Source organism: Vigna radiata, chromosome 9, assembly GCF_000741045.1.
Source record: "Vigna radiata var. radiata cultivar VC1973A chromosome 9, Vradiata_ver6, whole genome shotgun sequence".
Lineage (NCBI taxonomy): Eukaryota > Viridiplantae > Streptophyta > Magnoliopsida > Fabales > Fabaceae > Vigna > Vigna radiata.
In genome coordinates this window covers 2,062,173-2,078,810 of record NC_028359.1, presented here as the reverse complement: position 1 = coordinate 2,078,810, position 16,638 = coordinate 2,062,173, and the positions used below count along the sequence as shown (strand labels likewise).

Sequence of the window (16,638 nt, the reverse complement as noted above, 5' to 3'; positions counted from 1 at the left end):
AAATTTAAGTATGTAAAAGAAATTAACATGATTAGATTATTAATTTTTGAAGTTTTGAATCTAAAATGTATGAAAGTTGAAGACATGAACGAGCTGAAGCAGTGAAGAAGGAAAGAGAAGCCTGAATTCATGTTGAGTTGAGATAGGAATGAGATGAATTAGTGAAGAAGGAAAGGGAAGTGTGATTTTGAGTTGAATGTGAATGTGAATGGGGAATCAGAAGCAGAAATGGACTCAAGACGAAGAAGACGCGCTCATCGCCGGAGTTGAAAAGCACGGTCCCGGAAAGTGGAAGAACATTCTCAAAGATCCTCAATTCGCCCCTTTCCTCACTTCTCGTTCCAACATCGACCTCAAGGTAAATCCTTTAACCCCGAACACCTTTTCTTTTCTTCAATCTTATTATAATTGGGTTTGGGTTAGGGTTAGGGTTCTTACAATTCCTCCTCTTTCAGGACAAATGGCGGAATTTGAGCGTCAGTAACGGTTCTCAAGGCTCCAAAGACAAACCTAGGGTTCCCAAGCTCAAGGCTCTTCCTCCTCCTCCACCTACTACTGCTGCCACCTCCTCCACCGCTCCTCAAAACGCCCCTCCTGCTTCTCAAAACACAAGGACTGAGGTCGCCGCCCTTGATTCTTCTCCGAATGACCAAGATGTCAAAAACCCTCCGAGGTATGAAAATAGCACTATGTATTGTTCTCTTTTTTAATTTGTGCCAGTTAACAGATGTTTGATGTTGTATTAGCAGTGTTGCAGTCATTATTGTTTACATTCATTGACCTTCCAATTACAAATTTGAATTCTTTTATTATGAATATGAAAAGTGGCAACCTATTTGTTCTGCTAATTAAGATCATAATCTGAGGAGCTGTCTGTCCATACTTTTGTTCTTTTATCAGGTATAATGCAATGGTTTTTGAGGCTCTATCAGCACTAAAAGATAATAATGGATCTGACCTAAATGCCATTGTTAGTTTCATCGAGGTCAGATGAAGATCTTTGTTACCAATGTTTCGATAATATTTGTCAATACACTATATATATTTTGTAAAGTCGTTAGAAGAATACTTGTTTTTGAGATTATATGATATGGGTTTTACATTTCAAAACCTAGAATGGAAAAGCATGTCACTTTCCATATGTAATTCTATAGATCTGGAGATTTTAGTTCCAGCTTTTTTTTAAGTTTTCTGACTTACCAAAGCAGTCTTATTGGAGAGTAATCAACAATTTTTTGTCTATCAATGTATAAATATTTTGGGTGGTAACAACCCTAACTCATCCCTTTGTCATCTTCACTTACATTTGGGTATTTAAGATCAATTTTTGAACTCCAAGACCCTGCTAATGATTTTGTTTAGGCCCTGCTCCTTTTTTGTGGTGAAGAGGGGAATAAGAAAATTACTTTAATATGGTTTGCTTATTGTCTATATTATCAGTTTGTTTTAAGTATTTTTATTTGAGAATTTAATTTGTAACAAGCACTACGCATAATACTGCAGCAAAAGCATCAGGTTCCTCAAAATTTTAGAAGGGCATTAAGTACAAGGTTGAGGAGGCTTGTTAGTCAAGGGAAACTTGAAAAGGTAATATATTTTCAATATGGTGAATTGGTGATTTTACTTTATTGCATATTAGAGTTGAGTGTGAGCCTTGGTACAATGGGTTTGGGGCTTTTTTCTTACTGTTTGAACTACTGGACACACACATGTGAACACTTTTGAAATTGTAATAATCATTTATTGACTATTGGTATATTTAGGTAATCATAAAGCAATTAGTAATGTGATCTAAAATATTAGCACATTTATTTCTACACAATCATCATACCTTGTACTGTGTATTGCCACGTCCATTTTTAGGACTCTTTATGTTTCTCTTCTTCCAATAGGCTATAGGCTCACTTTCGCAGGGGACTTTCCATGCAAGCATAAATGTCATATTTAAGTTAATGTTCGTGAAGCTTGAAGCTTGTTTTCCGTCTTGTAGGATTAATTTACTCTTTACCATCTACAGGTACAAAATTGTTACAAAATAAAAAGGGATGTTGCCTCCGGGACAAAATCACCTCGACCTAGATCAAAGGATGTCAAGCCACGGCAACTACAACCACAACCAGAACGGCAAAGCTCAGCGTCTGTCATTACGGCATCTAATGAGACAATAAAGGAAGCTGCCGATACTGCAGCCTACAGAGTTGCTGATGCTGAAAGTAAATCATATCTGGCTGCGGAAGCAGTAAAGGAGGCAGAAAAAATATCATTGTTGGTTGAACATAGTGATTCAATGTTGCAGTTAGCAAAAGACATATATGAACAATGTACTATAGATGAGCTAATTTGTGATTTTTTTAATCCTTTTGATTGTTTTTTATTACCATTGATCTTGTGGGTCTACTCATGCAGGTTCCCGTGGTGAAATTATCCTCTTGGCTTAAGATGGTCATCGAAAAAGGTCTATGAATAGATTCAACTTGATGTTGATTTCTATATCTAAAATTTTGTTGATTCAATGAGATAGATATTTATCATTTTTTGGGTGTATTGTATCAGATTCATTTAACAATTTTTATTCCTAAAATTTGTATGGAAAGTCATGTTTGTAGGCCGTGCATATTTTCTATTCCTTAGAAACATTGTTGGTCCACCAAATCTGTCCAGATTTGGAACCAAAGTTTATACAACAGACTTATTTATGTTTTTTTAGCATTGTAATATAAAGGTTAAAATCATTTAGGCGTCCCTATTTTCGTAAAGTATTCCCATTTTGGTCCCTTTCTTTTAAAACTTTCCAATTGGGTCCTTAAAAATATTAATTTCAAACAAATTAACCCCTACCGTTAAAATTGAATAACGGTGTTAAATCTGTGCAAAAAACTGAGTGATATGTGACGTCAGTGCTGTGATTAATTGATAAATTGTGATTAAAAAGGGATTATAATCAAAGCACCACCCAGATATAATTAAAAAAAATTCTAAAAATTAAAATCCAAATTAGGGTTACCATCTTCCACCTTTCTTTTGGTTTTCACGAAATTAAGCACCGCCAGAGAGTTCACCAGCAACTCGAGGCTTCTTCCAAAGCACAATCAACATTCTTGTGTCTTGGCTTTAGTGGTCTAGAATTTATCCATCCTATGTAATTCTTTTATTTGAAAGTGAAATTGAAACATAAGATAGCTATGGGTGATGTTAAGGTTATTAAACCATCAACATTTTTCTATGGTTTAGTTTATACTTTTGAAGTAATTGAAGTATACACCTGTAAAATATTAGTATGATTAAGATTTTATATTAAATACACCAAAATTGTGTATCTGATTTTGATATTTGTTTGTAGTGATTTTTTGATAAAAATTTAAACAATCAAATTGCAAATATTTTTAATATTTATTAATATTTCAATTGGATGTGGACAATAGGTATTTTTAATTTTAAATTATCTAATGATATTTATTTTAAATTTTGAAATTTGGAAAAGGTTTTCCTAATTGAATATCAAATAAGTTTGACAGTGCTCATTTTTAATACAGGTTATTTTTATCAATTAAATGTAAATGCAATAATTTCATTCGCCTTTATCATTATAATTGAAGATTGATGTGCTAAATATTAAATTTTGATGCTTTTTAAAGTTTTCAAACCACACTTTAAAGATATTTTTTTAGATGTCCTTCGAAATGTAGTTGACATAATTCTTAGCGGCTTCATAAAGTGACGTGTTCTATCATTAAAATTTCAAGATTTTGAGAAACCTGAGGAAAGAGGAATCCAATGACACTGTTCAAATACATGTTGAGATGGCTAACATGCAGTAAAATAAGCTATTACTCTGCTGCTCTTACAGTCCAGTAACAAAATCCCAAGCTCTGCAGAAAAAAATATTAGAAGACAAACATATAAGTCAGCACAAAAGACAAATAAACAGGAACTAGAAATCCGTAAGTTATACCAGTCTGTGGCATCATCACAGGTTTGCCTCCAAGGTCTTTGTAAAACTTGTTTGCTCAAATGTAAAAACAAAATTTAAGGTCTACCTTGATCACCACATAATTCGCAACCATACAATGTCTACAACAAAACCACCAAGAATCCCAAATCATGCATAACATGACAAATTTAAAAAAGTTAGACTACAGAAGCACAAGCCCAAGCTCTGACGGCTTCAATGCATGCCTTATTCGGTAGTTGTAAAGATAATAATGAAGTTTTCCATCACCTGGTCCAAACTTGAGATCCCTCAAAAAGGTCTCATTCTGCATGACATCCAATGCATTGAAAACATCATAATCCTTCTGTTTTGCGACAATGAGAGCATCATTCATCAGCTGAAGCAAAGGGGTGACAGTGGAAACATTATAGAATGAATATGCTGCTTTCAGAAGTGAATAACTAGGGTGACCAAGAATAGTAGAAGGAAGTGTGTAAAAACTACAGAAGTCAGTGACCTCATGAGTTTCGGGACTTTCAACTAGATAACTATCAATAACATCTTCCTTTGGCAGAAGCCAATGCTCCACATCATTTTCATCAAAATCGGGTGCAACAACAAAATGGCTTAAATAAGTCCTAATTAGCCTTGTAACTGCGGGAACATCATGAATTTCCATTTTTCTGAACCCTGGGGTTACTGTTGATTCTGGCAGCTTGTAAAGCTTGATGGTTCGACTCATTGTCATCCGTGCACCAAGCCGAGAGAAACCAACATCAATTAGCTTCTTGGGGTTCAAAGATCTGTGCCAGTATTGACAAGTTGCTATCGGTGTAGGAAGAATTACTCCAGCAGTATAAGCTGCCTGCCACATATTTTCCAGGTGCACCCTCCTGGTCACCTCTTTGATCATGACAGGAGCAAGCCTCTTTGTTCTAAGTTTCTTATGGACACACAGGAAATTGATCTCTGCCATATGAACAACCTCATCACGAACACGGATCCTAGCAGGAATACCTGTTATGAAAGCAACCATCTTCTTGGTACTTTTAACACGAACACCTATATGCCAACTCCTAAAATATCCAGGAGGTTGCAGAGCCCAGCGCAGAAATTCCTTCGAGTACTTAAATCGAAACATGTTCTCATCGTCCTCAACATAATTATGAGCAAGAAGGTTGTATACTTCATCACACATGTCCTCGGAGTTGATGTCACAAGTAACCCATTCATACTGGTCAGGAAGGTTGTAAGGTTCTTGTCTGACCTCAGATAAAGGGGTTGGAAGTTCAATAGGGCCTTCTGACAAACTGGAGTCTCCTATATCCTTGAACTGCCCAACAGGTTGGGTTTCCCAAAATTTATGTCTTTTTTCCAGGGAGAGAGATTCTTGAACTTTTTGTACTAAATTATCCAATGCAAGATCACTTTCAGCTGGTGCATTCCCATCCGGGTTTGGATTTTGTGTTTCTTCAGGTGATCCAGAGGAAGGATTGCTGTCAACCATTTAAAATGCTTTCAAAATAGCGGTCTGAAAGACAAAATAAAGATTTTTCAGTAAATAAATTTAGTAGGACAAAGCACATATTTATATATATATATATATATATATATATATATATATATAATATAAACCCAAACTAATATTTAGAGTTAAATACTGGCCACTTGATCTTTATGAGACAATTAAAAGCCAAGATGCAGTGTGGGCCAAAAAAAGAAATACAAATGTCTGCAGGCTATCTCCCTTTCTCATTTCAAAGGGGCAAAACATACAACTTAACTCTTAAAGAAACTTGAGTTATTGCTGAAAGTATTCTTTGAAATGAGAGATACACATGTAGGTGAAACAAGATGTCATACTATGAAATGCATATTTGATGGGATCAAAGTTGCACTAAAGATAATGATAGGTATTTTCACATAACAAGTTAACAACTTGGGCACAATTTAATCAGCATGGGCCATCATGAATTTACTTTGCATAGCCACTATTAAGATACTTGAAGCAAGCTTGAATTTTTAAAGCGACATGTTCTAGTTGGAAACTGCTACTTCAGTGAAACAAGTAAAATTAGCTTTGGCTTTTGGTATGCAGAGGATAAAATATCCAAATTGAAATCTAGTACACTTCACAAATAGAATTCCGTATGATAACAGAATAGGAAAAAGTAAAATTTCCAATAATCAACAATTCAACAGAATTAAAGTTTCCAACATTCCTCTTCAAAAAAGGATTACAAAATTCAACACCAAACAACAAGATCCATTGTTTTGTTTTTTGGTTTGCACCAAAAATATCCCCCAACCAATAGTCGGAGATCCATTATAGTCCAACGCAAAATTAACACTGACTAGAGGATCCATTCCCATCAGGCTTCTTCAGGTGATCCAGAGACAACCGTCTGCAATTTTCTTAGAACAGTAATCTGAAAGACAAATGACTATATTCCAACAATTTGATAAAAGAAGATAAAGTTTTCCTTAGCACTGAGAGGTGCAAAAGTGTTCCTCTATTCATCGGAAGGCAGAACACCTAACCAAAACTTTACCTGACTCAACTAATTCAATCTGTCGAGCTTCCAACCAAGTCCAGTGAGTCCATTTTTAGCAAACAATTTTATATTTTTATTTCTTAGAATTTGAAGTTGGGCTTAATTAAACTCCAAAAACTAGTTTATACGACAAGGGTTATCCCCTTCCTGTATTCACTATTTTAGTCATATAAAAGTCCAACACAACTGTTCAATAACCCAACTCCATTTTCATTTCTTTGGCACAAAAACTAGAAAGCATGTTCAGAACACATGACCAAACAGCAAAGCTTGAATATATATATATATATATATATATATATATATATACATATATGTTCATCTGATTATATCTAAAGCAATTTTGAAAAAGGGAAATGAAGTGAAAACGAAGAAGGCTCAGAGCATCTGAATGGTAGCAAATTCAGATGAGCTTGATCAGGATTTTGATTAAAGTAATTAGTAATGAGTGAATTTACCTGAGAGTTTGAACGAGTGAAGCAGCAGAAGAAGGAGAAGAATGGAATCAACCAAAACTGTGGCCGATTTCCTGAGATTCCGATGCTCACATAGACAAAGGGGTTTGGTTCCCTACTTCAGGCCTTTGCTAAAACCATCCAATGGGCCAGGCCCATAAACAGTTTTCCTAGACGAGCCTATTCTCAGTGGAAAATTCCTTCTTTCACCCCCTAATTGCTTCTTGCACCTATATTATTAAAAAAAATTGAAATAAATGTATTTCTTGTCTTTAAACTATTATTAAAAATTGTTTTATTTTTAAACTAAATTATAAAATATTTAGTCTTTGTATTTTATGAGTCAATGTAAAACATTATGTCTAATAAATTATATTTATATATATATATATATATATATATATATATATATATATATATATATATATATATATATATATATTGTTTTTCATAGAACTGTTAAAACGGATAATCCGGCCCGGTCCACCACGGGTTGGTCACTTAGTGAGCGAACCCAACCCAGCTCATTTATTAGCGAGCCAGAAAAACTTGAACCTGGCCCGACCCACCACGGGTTTGTGGGTAAACGGGTTGGCTCACTAGCCCATTTAATTACATTTTTTTAAAATAAAAAAAAAATACAAACTTTCTGCAATTTAAATTTAAACAATTTTCACTCCCAAAAAATTATGTTAAAGACAATTCAAAATAATAATAAAAAGTACAATATAATCCAAATGTTCAAAAACAAACACAAAAAACATACAAATAAGTTTTTTATATTCATCATTTTTTGTTCTTTTTGTAACCCTTAATAAAGATTTTCCTAATATCGAACAATTCCGACAATCAATAAAAAAATATTAGTAAAAAAAAAAGAACTAGTAGTCAACAACATCAACAAAAAATTAATAGTTTAATCTGTAACATAATTTCCCAGATTCAAAGATATCAAAAAGAGCTTGTTCAAATAATGTATACTCAAATTGTTTAAATAAAATGAACAAAATCTTATACATGCATGTCAGAACATGAAAAAATATTCCCATGTCTTCAAATCCCCCAGAACAAAAAACCAAATTCGCAAACCCCTATTTTTGTCATTATAGGGTTTTTGAAAAAAAAAAGAAAGAGAAGTGAGAAAAAAAATGTGGAGAAAAGAGAAGAAAAAAAGGAAGGGTGTTTTACCTGCTCCTTGAAGAAGTGAAGTGAGGGTGAGAGCACCGTCAAATGAGAGCAAGTACCGTGATTTGTGAGAGCATAGGTTACTTTTTTTGGTATACATAATAAGTGAAGAAATATATTCTAGTTTTTAGGGTTTCATAAATAAAATAATAAATTAAAAAAATAAAATTAGGTGAGTGGGTTGGTGGGCTAACCACGGGTTCAACCCGCATGAGCCGGGTCTAAATGAGCCGGGTTGAAATCTGACCACATATAAATTGATTGTATTTTTCAAACCCAACCCCGCCCAAACCCGTGACGGACCGAATTGGCTTGTAGATTGTGACCTATTTTGACGGCTCTAGTTTTTCACATGAAATTTTATAATACATTAAAATATAACATTTGCATATTATTTATAGACAAAGATAGTTTACATTGAATTTCATAAAAAAATAAAATATAGTTTAGGAAATCAGCACACTTTTTTTCGTAATAATTTTTTTGAAGATATAAAACGTATTTAACCTAAAAAATGTCGATTTCCGGTCTTTAATATTAAAAGTTATTATAAATATGAATGAATAAAGTGTAAATAAAATCACTTATATGTAGACTAGTGAAAATATATATGTTATGTGTATTTACTTTTTTTTTATGATAATAAAAGGTAGTAAAATTATTATTATTGTTATTATTATAACTATAAAATTAAATATAGAATAATTTGAATAGTTTTTATTTATTTTGTAGTATTTTTTTAATTAAAAGAGTAGTTAAGTTTTAAAAAATGGTTACATGAAAAAAAGATTAAATTTGAACAAATAATTACTTAAAAATAATTATTTCAGTTTAAAAAATATGTAAAAGATGAAATTGGAAAATAAATAGGTATACTAAAAAGTTATAAACAGTAAATGATAAGAATATCTTCTATACAACTTATTTTAAAAATATTACTCCGTTTATTTTAAATATTAAAAAAATCATCTTATATATAGCAATGATATTTTGTACAACTTATTTTAAAAATATTTTAAAAATATCACTCACTTTATTTTTAATATTGCATTATAAAATTGACACTGTTTATTTACATAGAAACTAAAATAGTTATTTTAAATGAAAATGTTTTTGAAGTATTTTTATTAGTCATTTTTAGAATAAATAAAAAAATTCCCTTGTAGCATCCTATCAGATGACGTTTCTATTTCATTATCTTATATCAATAATATCAAATCAAAATAAAAGAAGAAAATAGAAATAAAAAAAGATGTTATTTATGAATATCGATTGATCCCAGAAGGCATCTGAAAGGGTAAACGTGGAAAGTTATATTTACTGTTCTGCCCCTGCCTTCCTCGTTCCTATAACACTCCCTCTCCCTCTCTTTCGCCTCCCTTTAACTCCACGGTGCAGATCCGAGGAGTTACCCCTTTGCTCTTTTTTCTCTTTCCTTATTCCAATATCAACCCTTCAAGCTTTCACCAGGTATCTATCTTGTTTTTTTTTCTTTTTTTTCGATTTCATAAATTATTCATTGTTCATTCTATTTCTCTGCTATGAATCTGGGGGTGATCTATGTTTTTTTTCTCATTTTAATTCTACCCAGAAGTTTGTGATTCGTTATTTATTTATGTGTTAAGCTCCCGGACAAAAAGATCGTGTTTTTAGATTTAAGAGATTGCGGGGGTAGTGCATGTCTGATAGTTTTTTTTTTTTTTTTTCTTTTTCTTTTTATCAGCAGAATGATATGTTGATTTGTTTTCTGGTGCTGCGAAATGTTATACACTAAGCGAACTTAAGTTTTCAATGATCACTTTGTTTTTGTTGTTTAGTTTAAGTTTGATTTTGTCACTGTTAAACTGAATCATGGAGGAGTGGGCAAAGTTGATATTTGACACTGAAAGATCTGTTTTTTGGTTATGATATATATCCTTTTTTCCCTTGTGAATCTCCTGACATCAGAGACAAAGAGAAGTTTGATGCTTGCACTTCTTCCTGTGTGTATTTCTAGTTTGGCTCATCTGTTAAATGTGTCCAGTGGATGATGTCTTTTTTTTTGTTATGTCCAGTAGAAACTCCTAGTGGAGGCTTGGTGGTTTAGTTATTTGTATGATATTTGGTTCTTGTATTGTTTTGCAACTATTCCTTTGTTATTTTTTTCAGTTTCGCCTTATTATTTGAGTGTATGGTCTTGCTTTTTGACAGAGGTTTCGCCTTTTCCAGTTATGGCAGGTTTGGCTCCAGAAGGAACACAATTTGATGGTCGCCAATATGATGCTAAGATGACTGAATTGTAAGTTCCTGTACTGTACTCTTCACTTGTAGTATTGTAATGCTTTTGTTATTTATTAATTAATTATTAATTTACTATATCTGTTATTGTCTTGCAAATTAAATACACAGGCTTTCCACTGATGGGCAAGAATTCTTTACGTCTTATGATGAAGTCTACGACAGTTTTGATGCAATGGGATTACAAGAAAATCTTCTGCGAGGCATATATGCTTATGGTATCTACTGGCAGATTGACCCTCTTAGTCTAAGTGCTTATTCATATTTGTTATTTTACCCAAATGCTCTTTGAGACTCTTTAGCATTCAATTAAATGGATAAATAAATTAATTTGTGGCAGATTGATTGAAGTTATATCTAGTTTCATTAAAAGTCATTTAAATTTATTGTTGTGTTTTTATTCCCAATGATCAAGGATTGGGAGTGGTTATACTTTGACATGATTCAGAGTGTACATGTTAAATTAGCATAAACCTTTTTCGTTACATATTTATGACTGCAGTTTTGTATTTAAAATTTACCCTATGTACTTATTGGAAGACAACAAAACAATGTGGGTATAAGGTAAATGAATATAATCTTCAGATTTTAATTGTTTTGAAACTGATTAGATATTTCGTGAGGATATTGATGATGTACTTCTAAAAGTATTATTGTTACTCTTGCTTCTGTTATCACAAAATGATGTGTTGGTGTTTTATTATTGTTCTTAAGGTTTTGAGAGGCCTTCTGCAATCCAGCAACGAGGAATTGTTCCTTTCTGCAAGGGTCTGGATGTGATTCAGCAGGCTCAATCTGGAACAGGAAAGACAGCAACATTCTGTTCTGGAATTTTGCAGCAGCTTGATTATGGATTGGTTCAGTGCCAGGCTTTGGTTTTGGCACCAACAAGGGAGCTAGCACAGCAGATTGAAAAAGTTATGAGAGCTCTTGGCGATTACCTGGGTGTTAAAGTTCATGCATGTGTTGGTGGGACAAGTGTTCGTGAGGATCAGCGCATTCTCCAAGCTGGTGTTCACACTGTTGTTGGCACTCCTGGCCGTGTGTTTGACATGCTGCGGAGGCAGTCTCTCCGCCCAGATTACATAAAGATGTTTGTTTTGGATGAGGCTGATGAAATGCTTTCACGAGGTTTCAAGGATCAGGTTTTTGTTCTGACTAGTTTCCGCAATTTAATTGATGCACCAATCTTGGTTCTCATGTACTTGTTGATTATCTTATCTCTTTTGTTGGCAAATATCCTGGAAGTTTGAGGTGTGAATTCCCTTATGTTTATAAAGCACAAATAGATTAATTACTGTCCAAAACCTTTATGCAGTGAAGGCCTATGCTCATTATCTTCTATAGGAATCTATAATATGGTATATTGCACTTATTACCTCCAATCTAGCTTAATTTGAATGCATGACATAGATGGGGAGGGTTATGAGACAAAATACAATATTTGTTTATCTGGACTGGACACAGGAATTTTCTGTTCTTCAATCAAAATTCGTATCCGTGAGAAAGGTATAAGTTTGTGTATTTTCATTCATGACATTGAGAATATGTTGGTTGGTGTTGCAGATCTATGACATCTTCCAGCTGCTACCATCCAAAATTCAGGTTGGGGTTTTCTCTGCTACAATGCCACCAGAAGCCCTTGAGATTACAAGGAAGTTCATGAATAAGCCAGTGAGAATCTTGGTAAAGCGCGATGAACTGACCCTGGAGGGTATCAAACAGTTTTATGTCAATGTTGACAAGGAAGAGTGGAAGCTAGAGACATTATGTGACCTTTATGAGACTCTGGCTATCACCCAAAGTGTCATTTTTGTGAACACCAGGCGCAAGGTCGACTGGCTCACTGATAAGATGCGAAGCAATGACCACACGGTCTCTGCCACCCATGGTGACATGGACCAAAACACGCGTGACATCATCATGCGTGAATTCCGGTCCGGCTCGTCTCGAGTTCTCATTACCACCGACCTTCTGGCCCGTGGTATAGATGTGCAACAAGTGTCTCTGGTCATAAACTATGATCTGCCAACCCAGCCTGAAAACTATCTCCACCGCATAGGCCGTAGTGGCCGGTTTGGAAGAAAAGGAGTTGCTATAAACTTTGTCACAGCTGATGATTCCAGAATGCTGTCTGATATTCAGAAGTTCTACAATGTGACTGTAGAGGAGCTGCCATCAAATGTTGCTGATTTGCTCTGATGAGTTAATTTTTGTTCTCTATTAAGTCATCAGGCCTCTCTTTCTATTGTTATCTTGTGCTCATTCTCTCTCTCTTTATATATTTTATCCACATTAGAGATCAAAGACATATGATCTGATGCTATTTGTATTGGATTCTATAAATTTTGTTTAATCAATCAATTAATTAGCAGGTTGTTGTTTGAAGCCTGCATTTACTTTATTGTCTTATCTGTATTTCTTTTTGTGCAGCACTGTCTGTTTCCATTGCAAATCTTTTGAGCATGCAACTTTTAAACCAGATTTCTGTTAACTATATTTAATATAACAGTCTTGAAAATTAAACACATATATAATAGTGTGGCATGTTAGATTATGAATCAAAACAGATTAATAACAAATAAGCAAATAAACCTTTGATTAATTGAATAATCTCCAATACCTTATATAAAAGAATATAATGTTGATTAAAGATATTTGATCTTTTAACTGTTGTAGATCGCCTTATGTTCTTTTTTAATTTTTGATTCTAAATTTTTAATTCAAAATTTGAAACAAATTCTATCAAGAAAAAATGCATTATATTTTTTCTTAGATAGTTGGTTTTTTATTTCATTTATTATATTACACAGTACATTGCATATTTTATTATATTTTAACAACACATAATTATTTTCTGTGTTGTGTTGTGACCAAGTTTCTCCAAAAATTGCAAACCCTTCATTCCATAGATTGAAAGAACTGGAAGTAGCTTTAAAACTGCTTAAACATGATTTCTTAACGTACGTTTCAGATGTGAACCAAACACTGCACAAGAGAATTGGAGTATGTTCCCAAATTTTTATTTTTAAAAAATGCTCACGCCAATGATAAAAAGATATATTTACTCCGAATCTATACAATTCAAACATTACTTTCAGTGCTGAATTATTAAAGTAAGGTTAAGAAAATGACAGCACGAGAATAATATCGTATCAGTTAGTATGAAAAGGATTGTTTCAATGGTAGGTACTGCCACTGATAATACTAATAACGAATAATACTATGCACTTTCCACCAAAACTTCAAGATGAAGTTTGGTACAGAACTCTAAAATCAGCTCAAGAAAAAGAAGAAACTTCTGGTATTGAAATTACTGACTTGAATGCTACCAGAAGAACAGAAGACTATAAAATCTGTTAGTTTCTTGTACGAATTTTCTTTGGTTGATACAATAATTTCATTTTGGCAGGTAGCTACATTAATGAATCATATTAAAGTCATTTTTCTTATTAGATGTAAATAACTACACTTGAAAACATTTTCCATGCCTTTTGCCAATAATTTCAAGCTTTCTGTTTTCATATATATATATATAAGTACTTGAAATTTTCACCCAGATTGGTGATGCCAAAGACAGAAACATGTGGGATGATTTATTAGATTTTAAGATACTATTTAAGATGTGGAGTGTGGACCACAACTGACTAAAAAAATCAGAGTGTTTTGCTTGGTCTTGGGGATTTTGTAAAATATATAACAGGCATGGGGGAGCCTCCTCTGTCACACATTCACTTTATATACACATGAATGTCTAATCTCTTCAATACTTATGTTTTTTATCCACTTATGTGCATAACACCAGATTCAAAAGCCATAATGAAAATGTAGAATCTTGATCTCTAGTACTATAATCAGTTAGAGAGACTTAAAAGTTGAGGAAGTAGGTTCTGCTATGATTTCAAACGAGTCTAAATTTCACGTTCAACAGAAATGAGAAAGTAGAGCGCTATATGAAATTGAAGATCTATTATTTTATTGTCTTAAAGTTTTGGATACAGTGGTATCAATCTTTTATGTGATTAGGTTCACGTCTAATAGATGTTGTATTTCTCAATAAACTTCCTCTTCCATAAATCCAACAAGTGGTATCAACAAGTTCCATCTGAACATAAAAGTTCTGGTAATCTGTTGAAGTAGTAAAGTTCAGTTCTTCATCTAACTTCTCAATTAGAACTTTTGAAGAAATCATTAGGAACCTCAAGAACTACAAGAAGTTAATCTGTTTTTGCAAATTCACAACTTTAGCTAAGAGGGCGGTGCATTAACTTGTATTTTGGGAAAAGGGCATAACCAGTTTTATCACTTACACGTGTAAGAGTTGGTCAAACAAGAATACCTTAAACAGTTCTGCCATGTTGAATGCCCCCACAGACTCCATTAATAAAAACGACAAAACAAAGAATAACATTATCTTTTTCATCTGTCTCCTGTTCAAAGATTTGATTATATGAAGTTGGGAAAGAGAAGCAATGAACAGCACTAATATAATACAACTAGAAAAAAGCAAAACCAACCAACCGACCAACCTACCATCTCTTTTAGCTTCATTCTTTCTCTCCTTAAAACTACACATCCTTAGTTCTTCACTCTTGTGTTTGTGCAGTGTGGTTTTCACCATGGAATTCAGATCCAAATCATGCAGGAGTGAGAGTCTGCAGATTGAAAACTACAATGGAGGAAGGGTGGCCCCAACAGGTATGCAAGATCTGAGGTCTTACAGTTACAGTGCAAGTTATGGTAGTTCTGCATATCCATGCAAGATAGGTAAGGAAAAGGAAGTGAAGGTGGATAAAGGGAAAAACATAGCTAATAAAGTATCAAAAAGTTGGAGCTTCAGTGACCCTGAGTTGCAGAGGAAGAAGAGAGTCGCTGGCTATAAAATATATTCTGTGGAAGGAAAAATGAAAGGCTCCCTGAGGAAGAGTTTAAGGTGGATCAAGAACACCTACACAGAAGCTGTTCATGGATGGTGGTGATTAATCGGTATATAGTTATGCAGAATATAGTAACATGCTACTTTTTGTTTTTTTGTATTCTCTTATGATTTACTTGTTTTAAGGTGAATTCTAAATCTATTTAAACCAAATTTCCTTTCTTATAAAGGCTAAAACTCCTCTCATGTATCCAACTCCATCAAGTTCTCTAAGCTTTCAGGGAGGAATGATCTGTTTTAGCAGATTGATGCTGAATTTCAAAATAGTAATGTATGCTCAACAATTTGATTTTGATAGTCATAAAGAGAAAACAGAACAATACTAAATGGCCTTCTGGTGAGTGAAAGCATTGGACAAAGTTTAATTTTTTTTTTAATTCATAAGAAAAATTAATAAATCTTGATTGCATAGATTAATCAGTATTTATGATACTTCAGACTTTAAGTTTTTATTTTTCTTTTCAAGAAAGATTCATTAGAGAAAGATTACATCAATGTTACTCGAATCCAATCCAAGTTCCATCCATATAAGAGATGAAAACAAGGATGCAATTAGTTTGAAGTTTTGAAAGCTATGTCCCCCTAGCAGCTATTATAAGATATTCTGTGCTTTTATCCAGTCATATTTCAGTGCTGTTTTTCTATTATGGTACAGGTGAATGGAAACCAGACTCTGCAATTTCAACTAAGAAAGGAGTATGAAATGAAAGGCAGAGGAAAAATACAGAGATCAATAAAGCCTATTAGTTGAAGAGAGAATTGGCTGTGTTATTCATTCTGTTTCACTCTTGCATGTGATATCAAGAAGAGTTAGGACAAAACTTAAGCATCTACAATTTCTATGTAAACTATACTGAAGAAGTGTGCTAAAGTTTACACAGTTTTGATGAGAGAATGAAAATGGAATTTGCATTGAAGAGTACAACCTAATATAATAGTTGGGTTCAGTATTACAATATATCTTAACATATATTGATTAATTAGTTTCAAACTATATGATCCTAACATATCTTAACTAATATATAAGCAGTTTGAATAATTCTCATGCTATAAATAATGTATTATTAAAAATCGTCAGTTTTTATGATAATTACTTCACAGGACGTATCTAAAGTATTATAGAATTAGTTGATTATGTACAATATTTACACTGGTGTATCAAAATTAAACGCGTAAGTTCAAGTCACTGATATTTTGTTTATTATTTGAATTGGAAAGCAAAGGAATTGTCCTGCAATTCAATCTTAATTGCTTATGACTTTCAAATATTTAACAATTATAATTGGAGTGGCTGTTACT

The 16,638-nt window shown here is 33.2% G+C and overlaps 4 protein-coding genes across 6 annotated transcripts; 3 read left to right on the top strand and 1 right to left on the bottom strand.

Moving 5' to 3' along the window:
• The first annotated feature begins 32 nt into the window (after positions 1-32).
• On the top strand, positions 33-2,701 carry LOC106773642 (telomere repeat-binding factor 4). Its single transcript, XM_014660371.2, has 6 exons — positions 33-358; positions 456-673; positions 901-985; positions 1,504-1,587; positions 2,018-2,321; positions 2,407-2,701. Exons 1-6 carry the CDS (start codon positions 209-211, stop codon positions 2,436-2,438), a joined length of 873 nt encoding a protein of 290 aa, XP_014515857.1. The 5' UTR covers positions 33-208; the 3' UTR covers positions 2,439-2,701.
• A 987-nt stretch (positions 2,702-3,688) lies between these two features.
• On the bottom strand, positions 3,689-7,075 carry LOC106774040 (glycylpeptide N-tetradecanoyltransferase 1). 2 transcript variants are annotated; one of them, XM_022786265.1, is made up of 3 exons: positions 6,945-7,075; positions 4,220-5,462; positions 3,689-3,869 (listed from the first exon to the last, which is right to left on the bottom strand). In XM_022786265.1, exons 2-3 carry the CDS (start codon positions 5,436-5,438, stop codon positions 3,805-3,807), a joined length of 1,284 nt encoding a protein of 427 aa, XP_022641986.1. In that variant the 5' UTR covers positions 5,439-5,462; positions 6,945-7,075; the 3' UTR covers positions 3,689-3,804. The 2 variants fall into 2 exon arrangements, with proteins under 2 accessions (XP_022641986.1, XP_014516337.1); XM_014660851.2 differs by lacking the exon at positions 3,689-3,869 and having other exon boundaries at positions 3,922-5,462.
• Positions 7,076-9,416: 2,341 nt separating this feature from the next.
• LOC106774041 (eukaryotic initiation factor 4A-10) lies at positions 9,417-12,802 on the top strand. 2 transcript variants are annotated; one of them, XM_014660852.2, is made up of 5 exons: positions 9,417-9,596; positions 10,335-10,404; positions 10,515-10,621; positions 11,118-11,548; positions 11,970-12,802. In XM_014660852.2, the coding sequence occupies exons 2-5, from the start codon at positions 10,337-10,339 to the stop codon at positions 12,603-12,605; spliced, it is 1,242 nt and encodes a 413-aa protein (XP_014516338.1). In that variant the 5' UTR covers positions 9,417-9,596; positions 10,335-10,336; the 3' UTR covers positions 12,606-12,802. The 2 variants fall into 2 exon arrangements, with proteins under 2 accessions (XP_014516338.1, XP_014516339.1); XM_014660853.2 differs by having other exon boundaries at positions 10,317-10,404.
• A 2,220-nt stretch (positions 12,803-15,022) lies between these two features.
• Positions 15,023-15,382, top strand: LOC106773081. Its single transcript, XM_014659767.1, has one exon. It carries the CDS (start codon positions 15,023-15,025, stop codon positions 15,380-15,382), a length of 360 nt encoding a protein of 119 aa, XP_014515253.1.
• The last annotated feature ends 1,256 nt before the right edge of the window (positions 15,383-16,638 follow it).

Coding starts and splice junctions, on each gene's coding strand:
- LOC106773642 (XM_014660371.2), top strand. CDS start 209: ATGGGGAATCAGAAGCAGAAATGGACTCAAGACGAAGAAGACGCGCTC. Junction 359..455: donor GTTCCAACATCGACCTCAAG/GTAAATCCTTTA, acceptor CTCCTCTTTCAG/GACAAATGGCGGAATTTGAG. Junction 1,588..2,017: donor GTCAAGGGAAACTTGAAAAG/GTAATATATTTT, acceptor TACCATCTACAG/GTACAAAATTGTTACAAAAT.
- LOC106774040 (XM_014660851.2), bottom strand. CDS start 5,438: ATGGTTGACAGCAATCCTTCCTCTGGATCACCTGAAGAAACACAAAAT.
- LOC106774041 (XM_014660852.2), top strand. CDS start 10,337: ATGGCAGGTTTGGCTCCAGAAGGAACACAATTTGATGGTCGCCAATAT. Junction 10,622..11,117: donor GCGAGGCATATATGCTTATG/GTATCTACTGGC, acceptor ATTGTTCTTAAG/GTTTTGAGAGGCCTTCTGCA. Junction 11,549..11,969: donor CACGAGGTTTCAAGGATCAG/GTTTTTGTTCTG, acceptor TTGGTGTTGCAG/ATCTATGACATCTTCCAGCT.
- LOC106773081 (XM_014659767.1), top strand. CDS start 15,023: ATGGAATTCAGATCCAAATCATGCAGGAGTGAGAGTCTGCAGATTGAA.